The sequence below is a fragment of the Cervus elaphus genome, chromosome 12, assembly GCF_910594005.1.
Source record: "Cervus elaphus chromosome 12, mCerEla1.1, whole genome shotgun sequence".
NCBI lineage: Eukaryota > Metazoa > Chordata > Mammalia > Artiodactyla > Cervidae > Cervus > Cervus elaphus.
Window position 1 is genome coordinate 62,846,974 of NC_057826.1, and position 18,204 is coordinate 62,865,177.

General features: G+C 40.9%; 1 protein-coding gene across 1 annotated transcript in view; it reads right to left on the bottom strand.

The window, feature by feature from the left end:
- Positions 1-18,204, bottom strand: part of STARD9 (StAR related lipid transfer domain containing 9) — a 117,936-nt gene that overhangs the window by 93,194 nt on the left and 6,538 nt on the right. The window contains 1 exon segment of the mRNA XM_043919124.1: positions 17,668-17,784. Coding sequence (XP_043775059.1) covers positions 17,668-17,784 — 117 coding nt within the window.

Here is an 18,204-nt window from a genome sequence, read left to right on the forward strand (position 1 = left end):
CATGTGGTACAGCCAAAAAGAAAAAGAGGTATGAGGCCATACTGAGTCATGCCAGGAAGGAAAGGAGCAACCGGCTGGCAGGGTTAGTGTACAGATCCCAGGTTCCTTCATGGGCACATGTCACCACTTGTAAAGTCCACTTCAAAACCTGGCTACTGGGAAGAGAGGAGAAATAGCTCCAGAAAGAATGAAGAGGCTAAGCCAAAGTGGAAATAACACTCATCTGTGGATGTGTCTGGTGGTGAAAGTAAAGTCCGATGCTATAAAGAATAATATTGCCTAGGAACCTGCAATGTTAGGTTCAGGAATCAAAGTAAACTGGACACAGTCAATCAGGAAATGGCAAGAGTGAACATACACATTTTAGGAATCAGTGAACTAAAGTGGATGGAAATGGGTGAATTTAATTCAGATGACTATTATATCTACTACTGTGGGCAAGAATCCCTTAGAAGAAATGGAGTAGCCCTCATACTCAACAAAAGAGTCTAAAATGCAGTACTTGTGGGCAATCTCAAAAACAACAGAATGATCTTGGTTCATTTCCAAGGCAAACCATTCAACATCACAGTAATCTAAGTCTATGCCCTAACCACTAATGCCAAAGAAGCTTAAATTCAATGGATATATGAAGACCTACAAGACCTTCTAGAACTAACACCAAAAAAAGATGTCCTTTTCATCATAGTGATCTGGAATGCAAAAGTAGGAGGTCAAGAGATACCTGGAGTAACAAGCAAGTTTGGCCTTGGAGTATAAAATGAAGCAGGGCAAAGGCTAACATAATTTTGTCAAGAGAAAACACTGATCATAGCAAATACCTTCTTTCAACAACATAAGAGATGACTCTACACATGTACATCACCAGATGGTCAATACCAAAATCAGACTGATTATATTCTTTCCAGCCAAAGATGGAAAACCTCTATACAGCCAGCAAAACTTAGACCGGGAGCTGACTGTGACTCAGATCATGAGCTCCTTATTGCAAAATTCAGGCTAAATTGAAGAAAGTAAGGAAAACCACTAGGCCATTCAGGTATAACCTAAATCAAATCCGCTTATGATTATACAGTGGAAGTGAGAAATAGATTCAAGAGATTAGACCTGGTAGACAGAGTGCCTAAAGAACTATGGATGGAGGTTCATAACATTGTACAGGAGGTGGTGACCCAAACCATCCCAAAGAAAAAGAAATGCAAAAAGGCAAAATGGTTGTCTGAGGAGGCCTTACAAGTGCCTGAGGAAAGAAGAGAAGTGAAAGGAAAAGGAAAAAGGGAAAGATATATCCATCTGAAAGCAGAGTTCCAGAGAACAGCAAGGAGAAATAAGAAAGCCTTCTTAATTGAATGTTGCAAAGAAATAGATGAAAACGATAGAATGGGAAAGGCTAGAGATCTCATCAAGAAAATAGGAGATACCAAGGGAACATTTCATGCAGAGACAGGCACAATAAAGGACAGAAATGGCAAGAACCTAACAGAAGCAGAAGAGATTAAGAAGAGGTGGCAAGAATACACAGAAGAACTATACAAAAAAGGTCTTAATGACCCAGACAACCACAAGAGTGTGGTCACTCACCTAGAGCCAAACATCCTGGAGTGTGAAGTCAAGTGGGCCTTAGAAAGCATCACTATAAACAAAACTAGTGGAGATGATGGAATTCCAGCTGAGCTATTTCAAATCCTAAAAGATGATGCTGTTAAAGTGCTGCACTCAATATGTCAGCAAATTTACAAAACTCATCAATGACCGCAGGACTAGAAAAGGTCATTTTCATTCCAATCCCAAAAAAGGGCAACGCCAAAGAATGTTCAAACTACCACACAATTGCACTCATTTCACATGCTAGCAAAGTAATGCTCAAAATTCTCCAAGCTAAGCTTCAACAATATGTGAACTGAGAAGTTTCGGATGTTCAAGCTGGGTTTAGAAAAGGCAGAAGAATCAAAGATCAAATTGCCAGCATCCATTGGATCACAGAAAAAGCAAGGGAATTCCAGGAAAACATCTACTTTTACTTCGTTGACTACACAGAAGCCTTTGACTGTGCCGATCATAACTGTGAAAAGTTCTTCAAGAGATGGGAATACCAGACCACCTCAACTGCCTCCTGAGAAACCTGTATGCAGGTCAAGAAGCAACAGTTAGAAGTGGACATGGAACAACAGACTGGTTCAAAATTGGGAAAGGAGTACGTGAAGGCCGTATACAGTCACCACGCTTATTTAACTTATATGCAGAGTACATCATGCAAAATGCCAGGCTGGATGAATCATAAGCTGGAATCAAAACTGCCAAGAGAAATGACAACAACCTCAGATATGCAGATAATACCACTCTAATGGCAGAAAGTGAAAGGGAACTAAAGAACCTCTTGCTGAAAGTGAAACAGGAGAGTGAAAAAGTTGGCTTAAGACTCAGCACTCAAAAAAATAAGATCATGGCATCCAGTCCCATCACTTTATGGCAAATAGATGGGGGAAAAGTGGAAACTGACAGATTTTTTTTTTCTTGGGCTCCAAAATCACCGTTGATGGTGACTGCAGTAATGAAATTAATGGACACTTGCTCCTTAGAAAGTTAGACAAATCTAGACAGTGTATAAGAAGCAGAGATTTCACTTTGCTGACAAAGGTCTGTAAAGTCAAAGCCATGGTTATTGCATAGTCATGTATGGATATGAGAGTTGGACCATAAAGAAGGCTGAGTGCCAAAGAACTGATGCTTTCAAATTGTGGTGCTGGAGAAGACTCTTCAGAATCCCTTGGACAGCAAGGAGATCAAACCAGTCAATCTTTAAAAATCAACCCTGAATATTAATTGAAAGCTGAAGCTCCAAGACTTCGGCCACCTGATGCAAAGGGTCAACTCATTGGAAAAGACCGTGATACTTGGAAAGAATGAGGGCAGGAGGAGAAGGGGGCAACAGGAGATGAGATGGTTGGATGGCATCACCAATTCAATGGACATGAGTTTGAGCAAACTTCAGGAGATAGTGAAGGACAAGGAAGCCTGGCCTGCTGCAGTCCATGGGGTCACAAAGAGTTGGATGTGATTTAATGACTAAACAGTAACAACACCTTGGGTCAGAATAGGTAAAATGAAGTATCCATTTGCTGTAAAGTAGGAACTATTTGTTGCATCTCAGAAAGTGACTGGGTCAACTAGAGTTATTTGAGGGGTTCAGTAGAAAACACCCTGACTCCACCTGTAGACAGCACTTGCTTCAGACACAAAATTTAAAATAGATGGTGTTCTCCATATCTCAGAGAGAAGCATCAACAGGGAGGCTTGTAACCACATGTTCCTCTTTATGGTTCCTGGATCCTTTCCTTTTTTTTTTTTCCTGGATCCTTTCTTATGATAAAAGCAAAGTTTAACAATTCAAATTCTTCTAATTGTCAGCTAATTCACATCTTACTTCAAATATCAGAGGCAAGTGCATAGTCAGGAGGAGTTAGCACACACACCAGTTGGTGGCAGGGGTAGTGGAAAGACCAAGGGCTTTGCAGCACCAGGTCTGGGTTTCAATCTGGACTCCACCTCTTAGTAGTGTGGACCTAAAGAACTTACCCTAACCTCTTTGAGCCCTGTTTTTCACATCTGAATAACAGAGATGATAATAACCCACTTCATGGGGTTGCTATTTAAGAGTGAATGAGAGGAATCAGGTACTCAGCTCAGTACCTGGAATACAGCAGGTTCTCAAACCGTGGTAGTTTTTTCCTTTCTTGCCACTTAATAGGAGTCTTTCATGAGAACATTCTCCAAAATTAAACATTACTTTTCCAAACCCTGAAATCAAGTCTCTAAACTCCATGCAAATAGTGCCAGATGCTTATTAAAGGAGGAAGCTGCTTCTATTTTCTCAAAAATCTTTAATGTGGGAAGGAAAGGAAAAGCAATACCAGGCAGAAACCACTACATGTTTGTACTTTAAACCATAACACCACCACAAGCAAGATGGGGTTAGTTTAATACGGAAGGAATAGTAAAGAGAAAAAGAAAAGCAACTGAGGGTTTCCATTTCGGTCAGATCCCTTCTCATCTGAGCAGAACCACTACCCCCACCAACGGCAAGGAAGCCGCACCGGCTCTTACCCCACACCAACTCAGCACATATCCCCAAAAGCTTTTCCACTTTGTCTAACTGCCCAACTACAGAGGCAAGAGTTGAGCAATGAAATGACTAACAAAGGAATAATCTCCCACTTCCAGGAAAAGAAGCAAGAAAAATGAGTTCGCATACACACTTCTTTTACCCTTCTGCTCCTGTGGACCAGACGCAAGGGGCTGTTTGTATACAGACAATCATCTTATGAGTGAGTCCAACCAGTTCTGCCCTGAGCCCAACTTCCTAGCGGCTCTGCCTTTTCCAACTTCTAAATACAGTCTGAGAGATGCCTGGGCACATCTGGTCACCATTTGATTTCAGGCTTCTATTGTGTTCATCTGTGGGGGGAGGTGAATCTATAAATAGCTCATACTCCTCTGCCTCACACTTGAAAATTGAGAAACCATCCACTCTGCCTTTCCTGCAGAGAGAAGAGAGGTTTTTACTGAACCCAGCTCCCTCGTAATGATCAGAAATCAAGTTAATATTCTGTATAGCCAGGCTCAATCAAATGGTTCATAAACCTATTTTATAAGACTAAGTGATATCTAGAATGAAACCAAAAGGGAGTGAATCAAGTAAAGATGAGCGAATGACTCATGTGATGCTTTGAGAAGTCACTGATCTTTTTGGAAACTCACCAAACTGTGTAGTTAAATCCATGCATGTGACCCACCACCTTCAAGTCTTAAGGCCCTTCTCGCCTTTGGAAGAGAACTACATGTTTAAATCCTATTCAGTACTGAAAAGAGAAATCACCCTGTGGACTAGACTTACTGACAACACTCCCACTCCCAGTGAAAAAAGGCAAACCTCTCTCTTCAAGATTTTTCAAATGTTTAATAAAATATTTACTACAGCATTATTTACCACACTGTAAGGTAATTAACTCTATGTATCTGTCTCCCTCAAGAACTAAGTTTTTCATGGTTAAGTACAACGTCCAACTCTTATTATTTCCAGTGCCTTGCACAATTCTTGGCATATTTTTCAGTAGATGTAGGTTGAATGATTGAATGAAGAAGGTGAAATAATCACGTATTATAGGATCTTAGTGAACTTTCACAAATAAGACATCAAACTTAATGTTGATTTAATGGAGAGGTAAGAGAAAAGGGTTAAAAGGTAAAAGTAAACAAAACAAAGATATAAACACATTGTTTCCCTTCATCCCCACACCTGTACACGATTCTGCATGTGTCTGTGCTAAATCGCTTCAGTCCTGTCCAACTCTAAGAGACTCTCTCGGCTTTCACCTGCCAGGCTCCTCTGTCCATGGGATTCTCCAGGCAAGAATACTGGAGTGGGTTGCTATGACCTCCTCCAGGGGATCTTCCCCACCCAGGGATAGAACCTCACTCTCTTAAATCTCCTGCATTAGCAGGCAGATTCTGTACCACTAGTACTGGGAAGCCCCTGCTCAGGATTCTAAAAAGGCTATTTTTGCTGGAAGCTGACCTTATGTAAATATGTGTAAACCACAGACTAATTAGAGCCAGGATACAATAATGACCACCCCTAACTTCAGATCTTGGAAAAGAAATTTCTGAAACACTATATATAGTTCTGGCACAAAAGTACAAATAGATCAATGAAATAAAATAATTTTAAAAGAGACCCCAGGTATACGCGGGGATTAAGCAAATGATAAAAATGGCTTTTTCCTATTGTTGCAGGAAGCGGGACCCCTTCCAGGGCCCAAAGGGGGGCTTTTCCCTAGTACTCGGAAATGAATTGTCCAAGGAGACAGACCTGCTGACAAAACAAGAGACTGTATTGGGAAGGGGCGCCTGGGCGGAGAGCAGGAGGGTGAGAGAACCCAGGAGGGCCGCTCTGCCGTGGGGCCTGCAGTCTCAGGCATTATGGTGATACGATTAGTTTCCAAGTTGTTTCTGGCCAATCATTTTGACTCAGTGTCCTTCCTGGTGGCACATGCATTGCTCAGCCAAGATGGATGCCAGTGAGAAGGATTCTGGGAGGTGGTAAGACAGGTGGCATCTCCTTTTGATCTTTCCAAAACTATTTCTATTGGTGGTGGCTTATTAGTTCCATGTTCCTAGTAAGGAACCTCCTGTCATAAAATAACTCATCCAAATGGTTACTATGGTGCCTGGCCAGGATGGGCAGCTTCAGTCAGTGTGTTTCCCCTAACACTATCAGTGGAGAAAGGATGGATGTTTAAGCCCCACCTCATTTCCTTCACCAAAAAAATTCAAATGGATCAAATATTTAAAAAGATAAATTTACTAGTATACCAGAAAAAAAAATAGCAAATACTTTCATAACTTCAGGAAGACAGGCCCTTCTAAGTTTAATATACTAGGAAGCCACAGAGAAAGGTCAATAAATTTGACTACATTTAAACACACACACAGGGGGGAAATTACAAAATCAAAACAAAAGTAAACAGGGGAAACATCTGCAACATCTATGACATGGAACATTTTCCTTAATATTCTAACTGCTCTTAAAAATAAGAGAAAGAAAAAAAAATAAGAGAAAGATGAACGGTACAGTAGAAAAATGGGGGAAAATACATGAACACATAATTCACAGGCAACAAAGTATACAAATGGCCCAGAAACATACAGAGATGCTCATCAAATATAACAAAAAGAAAAGCTAAAAATAGGATACCATTTCTAATAAGACAGGCAAAGATTAAAGAGTTTGATAACACCTAGTATTGACAAGGAATGTGGTAAAGTATTCTGATACACTACTGTTAAGCATGTAAATTGGTACAATCTTTCGGGAAGGAAATTAGACAACAACATATTGAAATTTAAAATATACTACTCTCTGAACAAGCAGCTGCACTACTAGAAATTAAAGACGCTCACTCTAGTATTATAGAGAACAGCAGACACATAATATAATACATATTATATAATAGCAGGAATCCATAATTATGGAATTATAATTATATATCATATAATATATTCAAACCATACATCACTAGAAAAATAATTAAACTACAACACCTTTGTACAATGGAATTCTATCTAGCATTAAAACAATGAGGTAGAACAATAGGTACTGCCAATAAATTAGGGCCAAGATAAGGTGATAAGGTAAAGCCAGTTGAAAATAAAATATACAGTGTAAGACCGTCAGTACTTTTTTTTTTTTTTAAAGATAAGTGGTTACCTCTGAAGAATGAGACCAGTAGGGCGGTATGAAAGGGGAAGGGGTTTCGGTTTTTACATTATACCCTTCTGGACTGTTTGAACATTTTCCAGTTAGCTTGTATCACCTTTATAGCAAAATATTTTAATAAACTAATTAATCTACTAACACATTTTATGCAGCTGTCTGCTTTCTGCTGTGCAAAGAACTGGAGCGAGACCAGTCCCATTTCTTTCCGACACTTTCTGAACCCTTTTTGGAGCACTGCACTTAGAAGAGGCTTTTTGTTGGGCAGCTGGACTGGCTCCCCCCAAACAGAGGACCACTGAAAGGTGCTGAGGGGAGACCTGCCACGGGCTCGCTGTGCAAGCGTGTGGGCGAGAACTCAGCGCCTGGCAATGCAGACCAGGTGGCTCCCACTGGAGAGGCTTACTGTTATCAGTCTGCCTGTGAACACGTGTCCGCTGTGGTGGACACACAGACCTTTTGTTCAAAGGGCTGTTCTTCATTTTACATCCTCTTGTTCGGGTGATTTTGCAGATCAGTTTTTCCAAAGATCCTCAAAGTGATCATCTCCATCATCATGCCTCTCATCTTCAAGCAATTAACTGGCAATCCTTTTAAACCCAGAACAAATTCAGGTATAAAGGAAGTGGAGTATAGGGCAACTTCTCAGCACTGCAGAGCAGCAAGGACATGTCTCAGGACCTCTATCTGTATTTATGCTTAGGCTGCCCCGTTTCCAGCTGACTATCAAGCTTTGGGCATGCCGCTCCTATACACAACCTCTCTCCCCAGGCTAAATCTCAAGGACTCCAGATAGTACCAGAAATTCCTGTTACCCTTGGCTCACAGAGGAGAAAAAAAAAAATCCAAACAAGCTTTTGCATCTTATAAGATTTCTCTCATTTCTGCTCTTCATTTTTGTACAGGCATCCAGCACCAACAGTAAGCATTAAGTGTCAAGGATCTCAGTTCTTCAGATTTTTTTGTAAGTCTAAAAGCTACCCTTTAAAAATTGACAATCGAGTTTCTAGAGAGGGGAAAAAATGAGTTTAGATGAAGCCAAAAGAATGACCTTATTGCTTTAAAATCCAGCCCATGGACATGCTTATAGAGCCAAGCAGCTGTGCTGTTGGCAGAGGGAATGTGCTGAAATGAAACACTCATGGTAATCTCCCTTCCCCCACTCAGGCCCACAGAGCCCCATCCAATTATTGCACAAAAAGGCTTTTTCTTATAAAATTCTCTCTCTTCTACTTCTGTCTCCATCTTGGTTGGGAAGAACTAGCACTAGTGATGGAATGTACACAGCTCTGCAAATATTCATGAGGAAAATCCTTTGACGCCCACACGCTCCCCAGCTGCCCTAGCACACATATGCATTAGGGAAAGGGATGCACAGAGAAATTCATAGATGTCTGTGGCTCTCTAGCTTAGGCAAACTGCAAGGCCTTCTCAAAATAGGCCATAAGATTCAGGAAGGCAGAGTCCTGCTTGTCTCTCATCCATTGAATCATAAATGAAATTATCAACCGCTAACCACTAATAGATCATTTAAGTCGTGCAGCACTGGAAAGGCAGAAACAAAGAGAACTTGTATAAATAGTGCAGCATTTGAGAGCTTGGACTTCGGAATCACACAGTCAAAGGTTTGAATCCTGGCTCCGTTACTTGATTGTGTGACCGTCAAGCCAGCTACTCAACCTATCTGAGCCTGTTCTTACACCTAAATTGGAAATGATATCTCCTGTAAAAATGGTATAATCCTAACCCCTCTGTGAACTCTCCAATTCCTTCTCACCTTAGTTTCTTCTTCATGTTTTCCCCTTCTGCTCTTCCAAGGTCCCTCTGCAGTTTCAGTAACTCTTCCACCTTCTTTCCTTTTCTCCAAAGCCTTCATTCACATTCCAAGTACAGCAGATACAACAAAAGTGAGGGTCATACTCCTTTCTACCTCATCCTACTTACTTTCTGAGGCAGGAGGTCATAGATCAATTATCATCTTATAATGGGGTGCAGTCCCCAGATAGAAATGTTATTTCTGTGGAAGCCATTAAGCAGCCCCAGCCTGGTCACAATGTTGTTGTCGTTGTTCAGTTGCTAAGTCGTGTCTGACTCTTTGCAACGTCGTGAACTGCAGCATGCAAGGCTTCCCTGTCCTTCACTATCTCTCCGAGCTTGCTCAAACTTATGTCCATTGAGTCAGTGATGCCATCTAACCATGTCATCCTCTGTTGTCCCCTTCTCCTCTTGCCCTCAATATTTCCCAGCATCAGAGTCTTTTCCAACGAGTCAGCTCTTCCCATCAAGTGGCCAAAACACTGGAGTTTCAGCTTCAGCATCAGTCCTTCCAGTTAAAGGGTTGATTTCCTTTAGAACTGACTGGTTTGATCTTCTTGCTGTCCAAGGGACTCTCAAGAGTCTTCTCCAGCACCGCCGTTTGAAAGCATCCATTCCTTGGTGCTCAGCCTTCTTTATTGCCCAACTCTCACATCCATACATGACCACTGGAAAAACTATAGCTTTGACATACAGACCTTTGTGGCAAAGTGATGTCTCTGCTTTTTAATATGCTGTCTAGGTTTATCATAGCTATTCTTCCAAGGAGCAAGCCTCTTTTAATTTTGTGGCTGCAGTCACTGTCTGCATTGATTCTGGAGCCCAAGAAAATGAAATCTGTCATTGTTTCCACATTTTCCCCATCTATTTGCCATAAAGTGATAGGACTGGATGCCATGATCTTAGTTTTTTGAATGCTGAATTTTAAGCCAGCTTTTTAACTCTCCTCTTTCACCTTCATCAAGAGGCTCTTTAGTTCCTCTCTGCTTTCTGCCATTAAAGTGGTATCATCTGCATATGTGAAGTTGTTGATATTTCTCCCAGCAATCTTGATTCCAGCCTGTGATTCATTCAGCCTGGCATTTCACATGATGTACTCTGCATATAAGTTAAATAAGCAAGGTGACAATATACAGCTTTGAGGTACTCCTTTCCCAATTATGAACCAGTCCGCTGTTCCACACCGTTGTTCTAACTGTTGCGTCTTGTTCTGCATACAGGTTTCTCAGGAGGCAAATAATGTGGTCTTCTATTCCCATTTCATTAAGAATATTCCATAGTTTGTGGAACTGCTCAAATTGAACAAAGTAGGGAAAATCACTAGCCCATTCAGGTATGACCTAAATTAAATCCTTCATGATTATATGGTGGAGGTGACGAATAGATTCAAGGGACTAGATCTGGTAGACAGAGTGCCCAAAAAACTATGGATGGAGGTTCATAACATTGCACAGGAAGTGGTGACCAAAACTATCCCCAAGAAAAAGAAATGTAAAAAGGCAAAGCGGTTAGCTGAGGAGGCCTTACAAATAGCTGAGAAAAGAAGTGAAAGGCAAAGGAGAAAGGGAAAGATATATCCAAGAGAATAGTAAGGAGAGATAAGAAAGCCTTCTTAAGTGAACAATACAAAGAAATAGAGTAAAACAACAGGATGGGAAAGACTAGAGATCTCTAAGAAAACTGGACATGCCAAGGGAACATTTCATGGAAAGATAGGCACAATAAAGGACAAAACTGGCAAGGACCTAACAGAAGCAGAAGAAATTAAGAAAAGGTGGCAAGAATACACAGAAGAACTGTACAAAGAAAGCATATGTCACATTAGAGAACCTATAATAATAGGTGCTCAATGCCCCCACATACTACTAGATGGTTACAATGCCATGTCCTCATTTTGATGGAGTAGAGTCAGGGAGAGGCCCAGTCTCAAGAACAAGATCTTTCCTTGGGATTTTGTCAAGCAGCACACTTCCTGCCCTGCAGGAAACTCTGTGTTGCAGTTCATGACCCTGTCATTGGAATAAGCAACAGGACTTCCCATGCAACATCAAGCACAATTCTGGACTAACCAAAAAGAAAAAAACACCCTATAATTGCTATTTTTGTCTCTCTACGCCTTTATCCTTCAAATATGTGTCTCTAGCGTTTCTTCTAACACCAAAATTCTGGAATTCTAAAGTCAAAACTATTTAGCTGGATTCAAAAACTCTGCACAAGCTACTCTTCATGTCCTAATTACAAACAGTCCTTTGCAATTTAATCCAAAATTCCTCTTTTTCCATTTTTTTTTTTTTTTTTTGGCTGTGCTGCACAGCTTGCGGAAACTCCATTGCCTGACCAGGGATTCAACCTGTGCCCTCGGCAGTGAAAGCACAGAGTACAAGCCACTGGATGGCCAGGGAATTCTCTTCTGTTTTCTCCTAATGGCAATGAAGACCAGCTTGTTTTAACACTGCATAAACTTAAAATCATCATGCTCTATACTTGTAAGGCACTATTATCACCTGACTTTCCTGTCTGCAAAGCAATGTTCCTTCATTAAACAATCACACACATGGCGTGTACTACACTGACAGTAGCTTTCCTCTTGGTTCCTGCAGCCAGCCCTTTAATCATTTTGGGGTGTGTGGGGTATTCCTCTGAAGACTCTCCAGGCTCCTAACATCTTTAAACTGGAGTCCAGGACTGGAGAATATGTTCACCAAAGAACCTGTAACACAAACATACATGCATGCATGCACATCAGCACACACACAGCCCACTGCCCTCCATTCTGGCCCCTGCCAGGGCTCTTTGAGGGTAAGCAATGGATGGTATTTCTGTGTTGTGTGAAGTTCAGCGTATTATGGACATGTAAACAACAACAAACACAACCACAGTGCTACTAGAATTTCAGTTTTGAATTTGGTAGTTGTGGGGAGGAAATCTCTGCTCACTCACAATTTTTTCATGTGGAAAAGCTACAGGCATTTTAGGCATTGTGTTTTAGCCAAATAACAAAAGCACTTTGAAATAAAGATTCCCAGGAGTATAGAAGCAATTACGTCCCACAAGGGCTGGGCGGTTTTTTTGTTCGTGACTGGCTTTCTGTTGACTCAGTCTGCACTTGTTTTGACAGCCACTCACAGTGCTTGGTGGGTAAAGCTGAGCTAATGCTCTTCATGGAAATTTTTACAAACACATAATCACCCAAACACAATATGCCTGAGCAGAGGACTCCCGCTCCAACAGATGTTCCTGACCAGGAGGAAGGGAGGGAAGTTAATTTTCCAAGTGGAGCATGCTGGTCCCAGAAGTGAGCACAACAGATTGAAAGAAGAGATTTTCAAAGCTAGTTCAGCTCTTAGAAAGAAGCATGAGCCTTGCTTCTCTTGTACTGTGATAGTGATAATCACAACCCAAGCCACAGCACTCACGACCTCATTTACTCAACTTCTAATTGCCAAGCCCTAGACTGAGCACTTCACATCATTATTTTTTTCCTCCTCACAGTGAAGTGAAGTTAAATCGCTCAGTCGTGTCCGACTCTTTGCGACCCCATGGACTGTAGCCCACCAGGCTCCTCTGTCCATGGGATTCTCGAGGCAAGAATACTGGAGTGGGTTGCCATTTGCTTCTCCACTCCAGCTAAAAAAACTAAGACTCAGACAGGTTAAGTTATCTGTCTGAAGTAAGCCAGCTATTAAGTGGCTATGCCTGAATTCAAACTCAGTTCTAACTTCAAGAGTGCTCAGTCACTCATAGTATCTGACTCTTTGTGACCCTGTGGACTGTAGCCCGCCAGGTTACTCTGTCCATGGAATTCTCCAGGCAAGAATACTGGAGGGGATTGCCATGTCCTTCTCCAAAACATTTAATGGGGGTACCCAAATCTGAAGTCTGTAAATGAATTCATCTACAAGTGAGGTTATGGCAAAATCAACAAGAAGTGAATTGCCCTGATGGATAACACATTGATAGCTCAATCTCTTGGGAAATATGGCATCATCTGCATGGAGGATATGATTCATGACATCTATATGTTGGAAAATGTTTCAAAGAAGCAAGCAGCTTCCTGTGACCCTTTAAATTGTCTTCTCCAAAATAAAATAAAATAAAATAAATTGTCTTCTCCATGAAGAGGAATGAAGAAAAAGACCACCCATTTTGTAGAAGGTGGGGATGCTGGCAACAGGGAAGACTAGATCAACAGGCTTATTAGAAGGATGAACTAAGGTATCTACCATAATTATTTTTGCAATCCAGTCAGTTAATAAACAATTATTGCTTTCAAATTGAATAAAAAAAAGGAATGCTGATGTCCATTACCCCATGACTCTGATGTCAAATCAGATAGTATAATCCCCTGCCAATCCCCAATCACCATAACCTTTTCTCTCTCTCTTTCCCATCATCCTCTCTCCTCAATTTTCCTTCTCTTCCTTTTACTATAATACCTCTTTTTATATTTTTATAAAAGAATATGAACTTTGCATTCAGATGATCCTGCGTTCAAATCCAAGACTCATTTTCTTGTTGTGTGACTTTGGGCAGATCATGTAATCTCTTTAAGCCTAAATTTCCCCAACTACAGAAAGAAGATAAAATCTTCTCCATTTCAGGTTGCTGAAAGAATGGAAACAGATAATATGTAGAAAGAGAGGACCAGGTCACTAGTAGACTAAACAAGAATAGTTTAATGTTGAGAGTCAGTGAGGCTTGGTGGACACGACATACAATTTAGAGTCAGACTGTCTTGGATTTGAATCCTTGCTTCACTACTTATTTACTGGCTAAATGACTCAGGCAAGCCTTGTAACCTTTCATGCCTCAGTTTCCTTATTTATAAAATGGAGTAAAAATATATGTTTGATAGACTTTGGGGAGAGAGTCAAATGAAATGATAAACATTTAGGATCTACAGGTGATTAACGAGGAAGCTGCCTCTCAGCAGAAGCAGCTGACTTGCTCTCTACAGGCTCAGATTTGTTGACACCTGATCTATGTGTTGAAATGTGTCACCATTAAGGACTGGAAAGTGCTAAAGCACTAAGGAATTTTAATCTTGAACTTATTTTTTGAGGCTGTAACAAAGCATAAACACAATGCAATGCAAAAGCCACCAGAGTAAGCAAGGGTCTAGTCCTGCTTGGGCATTAACTGCCTGTATAAGCCTATGTTAGTTATACATTGTATCTGGAACATAAAAGGGTTGGCCTAGAAGATGGGCCTTGTCTGAAAACATTTTTGATTGTCATAATTGGGACTACTACCAGCATCTAGAGAATAGAGGCCAGCAACACTGCTAAAGATCCTACAGTACCCAAGACAGATTCCTCACAACGAAGAATTACACAGCCAGAATATCAATAGTGCTGAGGTTGGGAAAGCCTGGCCTGGATGACTGCTAGGTTCCCTTCAAGCTCTAACACTCTAAAAGACCATGAGCAGGAGGCAGCACCAATACCAAATAGGTGACTTTTCATCAACATCTATCATGCAATGGTTTATGACGTTGCTCAAAATCCCCCTAAGACCAGTAGGGAAAATTTCAATGCAGATATCTGGGTATTTTGGAATCAGCGCTGTATTTCTGAGGGTGATGACAGTCCTTCCTTCAAAACAGGAGGTACAATCCTCCCGGGACTTGGTGCCTCACCCTTTGCAGTTAGAATCAATGTTTTCAAAGCCATAAGATTCCTTCGGGGCAAGAAAATTATTTACATGAGTCTGAATCAAGGTCAGATTACAAACCACAGCAGAGGTGAATCTCAAGTATTCAATACAGCAGGCTAAGTGAAGTAAGCCAGACTCAAAAGGCCACCTACTATTATATTACACTTATATAGCATTATGAAGCAGATAAAACTGTAGGGAAGAAAACATTTCCAGGGACTAGGTGGTTAAGGAGAACAGTTTGACTACAAAGAGACATGGCAGATTTGGGGGATGATACACTATTTTATATACTTATTGTAGTGTAAGCTGTACAATTATATGTGCTTGCCAAAACTCATAGAACTGTACACTGTATACTAAATGGTGACTTATACCAAAATTATACTTCAGTAAGACTGGCCTCTCGCCACCCCTTCCCCATCCCCCAAAACATGATCAGAAAGACAGTAGAAAGGATTGCTGTATTTTGGGAGAGGAAGAACCAGATGACATATAAATTCTTTCCTATGCCAAGTCCTATTTTATAACAATCTGCCTCTCTTAACCCTGGTAACCTCAGAGCCATACTGATTAACGTTAAAAGTCTGGGCTCCAATTTCTGTCAGAGATGAGTCCCTCCAAACAAATCAGGTGGAACTGAGTGTTGAGAACATTCTGGAAACTCTGGCCCTTCTCCAGCCTGTGACAGAGATTCCTTTCCTTCCCTCTCATATACTACCCAATGAATGCCTTAGACTTTTAGTAAACAAGCCAGAATAAGTTTTAGGAGGCACTGGTTTTATCTCTCTGCACAGGCTTCCTGTCCAAATTCCATTTGATCTTTCCACTGAATTTCAAATCAAGCAACAGAAGAGGAATCATATTTATGAATTCCCCTCCTCTATGAGATGGCTGGATGGCATCACCAACTCGATGGGCAGGAGTTTGAGTAAACTCTGGGAGTTTGTGATAGACAGGGAGGCCTGGCGTGCTGCAATTCATGGGGTCACAAAGAGTCGGACACAACTGAGCGACTGAACTGAACTGAACTGATGGGCTACTGGGTTTCCACTAGATAATTTTTACACACTTAAGCTACATAAATACAAAATATGAGCCTCAAAACAAAATTATACCTGTACACTGTACACTAAATGGTGGTTTTTGTTTTGTTTACATATACTTCCCAGATTATCTATCAAATGTTACACAAAATAGTTAATGTTTCTTATGTACAGAACAGTCCTAGGTATGCTATGGCCAAGAACAGAAGGAGCCATTGGAATGCTCACACTTTCTTCTAGAGACCACTGTCTTCGATGCCACAGATACAGTCACAACTGTGAACTGCTTTAGGAGTACCATCCTCTTATTTAAGAGTCAGTTCCTTTCCTGGCTCTTCTTGGAGGATCTCAGTAGAACAATATGAACACCAGTAAACCAGTTACCTCATACACGCTTGAGTATTGGGATAAAGTTTGAGGGTCACAAGACAAGCCTGGATCTGCAAGAGCCCTCATCCTCCAAAGGACAGAGAAGGCTTTGTCAGGGCCAGGTAATACCCACACTGCACCTGCTAAGCATTTATGGCAAATAAACTGTGACTACAAAAGTGAGGTGCTCATATCATAACAGAAGGGACCAATGAAAATAACAAATCCCACAGTGGTCTAGGGTCTTGTTTCCACATGGTCCCCTCAAAAGGGAAGGAATTACACTTCCATGGTTTAGAACTATCCAATCATCTTCAGAAGTCTGCACTAGCAGAAAAATCAGTCCCAGCAGACCTCAGAGATGTTACAGGTCTGGCTCCAGACCAACATAATAAAGTGAATAATTGCAACAAAGGCAGTCACATGAATTTTTTGGTTTCCAAGTACATACCAAAGACATATTTACACATATTGCCATTTACTAAGTGCAATAGCAGTATGTTTATAGACAATGAACAAATCTTAATTAGAAAATTCTTTGAGACTAAAAAATGCTAACCATCATCTGAGCCTTCAGTGAGTCATAGTGCTGACATGGCCAGAGATAACAAAAAAAATGGAATAATAATTTAAAAATTTAAATATTATGAGAATTACCAAAATGTCACACAGAGACATGAGGTAAACAAATGCTATGAAAAATGGCACAGACAGACTTACTCGATACAGAGTTGCCACAAATAGTCAATTTGTAAATAACGCAGTATCTATTAGGTGCAATAAAACCAAATGTCATAAAATGAGGTATGCCTATGCTGTCCTCTAAATCACTCAAACTTGATAACACGGTTTCTTTAGCATAATTAGGGAAAGTTTCACAAAGGACTGAAATATTTAGCAGAAAACACACTTTGGCTTTTTATTCAAAGGCATATAGACTGATAGGCAATGGTTGTCTAGGGCTCCTCCCCAAATATATCCATTTTCAATACTTTTTCCCAAGGACATATTCCTCTAGTATTCTCTTTCTCATGTAAGAAAGAACATATGAAAAGCCAAAGAAATTATTTTTCTAATTTTAGAAAGGACCCTGGTGGCTGCTAGGATAAGAGCTACTGTCTGTGGTCACAGAAGTGAATCAGGCAAGGCTTGCTGGCCATCTCAGGGACCAATGCATGACCTCTGACAGTGCTCCAACCAGGACAATGCTGCTGCTTCACAGAAACAGAAGTCCTGTGAAGACCCCCTTGACCAGACCTGCTGCCTTAGAAATGTGTGGGAAAGCTAAGCAGCAGGAAGGATGACCAACAGCGTTAGCCAGCAAAGGCTTAGCTCATCCTCTCAGTCCTCAGCAGATCTTCTGCAGATAACACTTCCCAGACCAAAACATCATTAGTTTCTGACCAACCTACCATAAGTAAGAAATAGCCAGGGCCCAGATTCCACATTAATTTCCCAATGATTATCCAATTATAAAGACCTTGAGAAAGTGAAGGAAAATGACATTACCACATCCTGAGATGCATACTGGGGATCCTCTGGGTTGACTGACCAGTAGCAGTAATCAAAGCCAAACGCCACAACCTTCTCTCGGGAGTCGCCAAAGCCATTAGGTCGACCGTCCACCTAGAATTAAACACAGGATCTAGTACCTTCTCTACTGTAATATCAGAATCAAAGCAGAGGCACTTGATTCCTCTGCTTGTAGATAGAGATACCTGGACTGATCATGAGAACCTTTATGATATCTACCTGAAAAGGGGGGAAAAAGTAACCTTTGTCTTCATCTGGTTAGGTACAATGAAGCACCAGAGAATTAAATGTCTATCATATTATCACATATCTACATACAAACCAGCCCTGTGAGGCGTAAGACCACTTGGGAGAAAAAATCTCTCCTTCCCTGGGCCTCTTCTTCTTACTATCATTTCTTCTCTGAGTATTTCTATAGAATATACCAGTAGTGCATGAGTAATTCAGTCCCTGGGCCTGACAGGCTCTGTCAACCTAGAGTTTTCACAGAGGTCTCTGGGGTATCCACCCCCA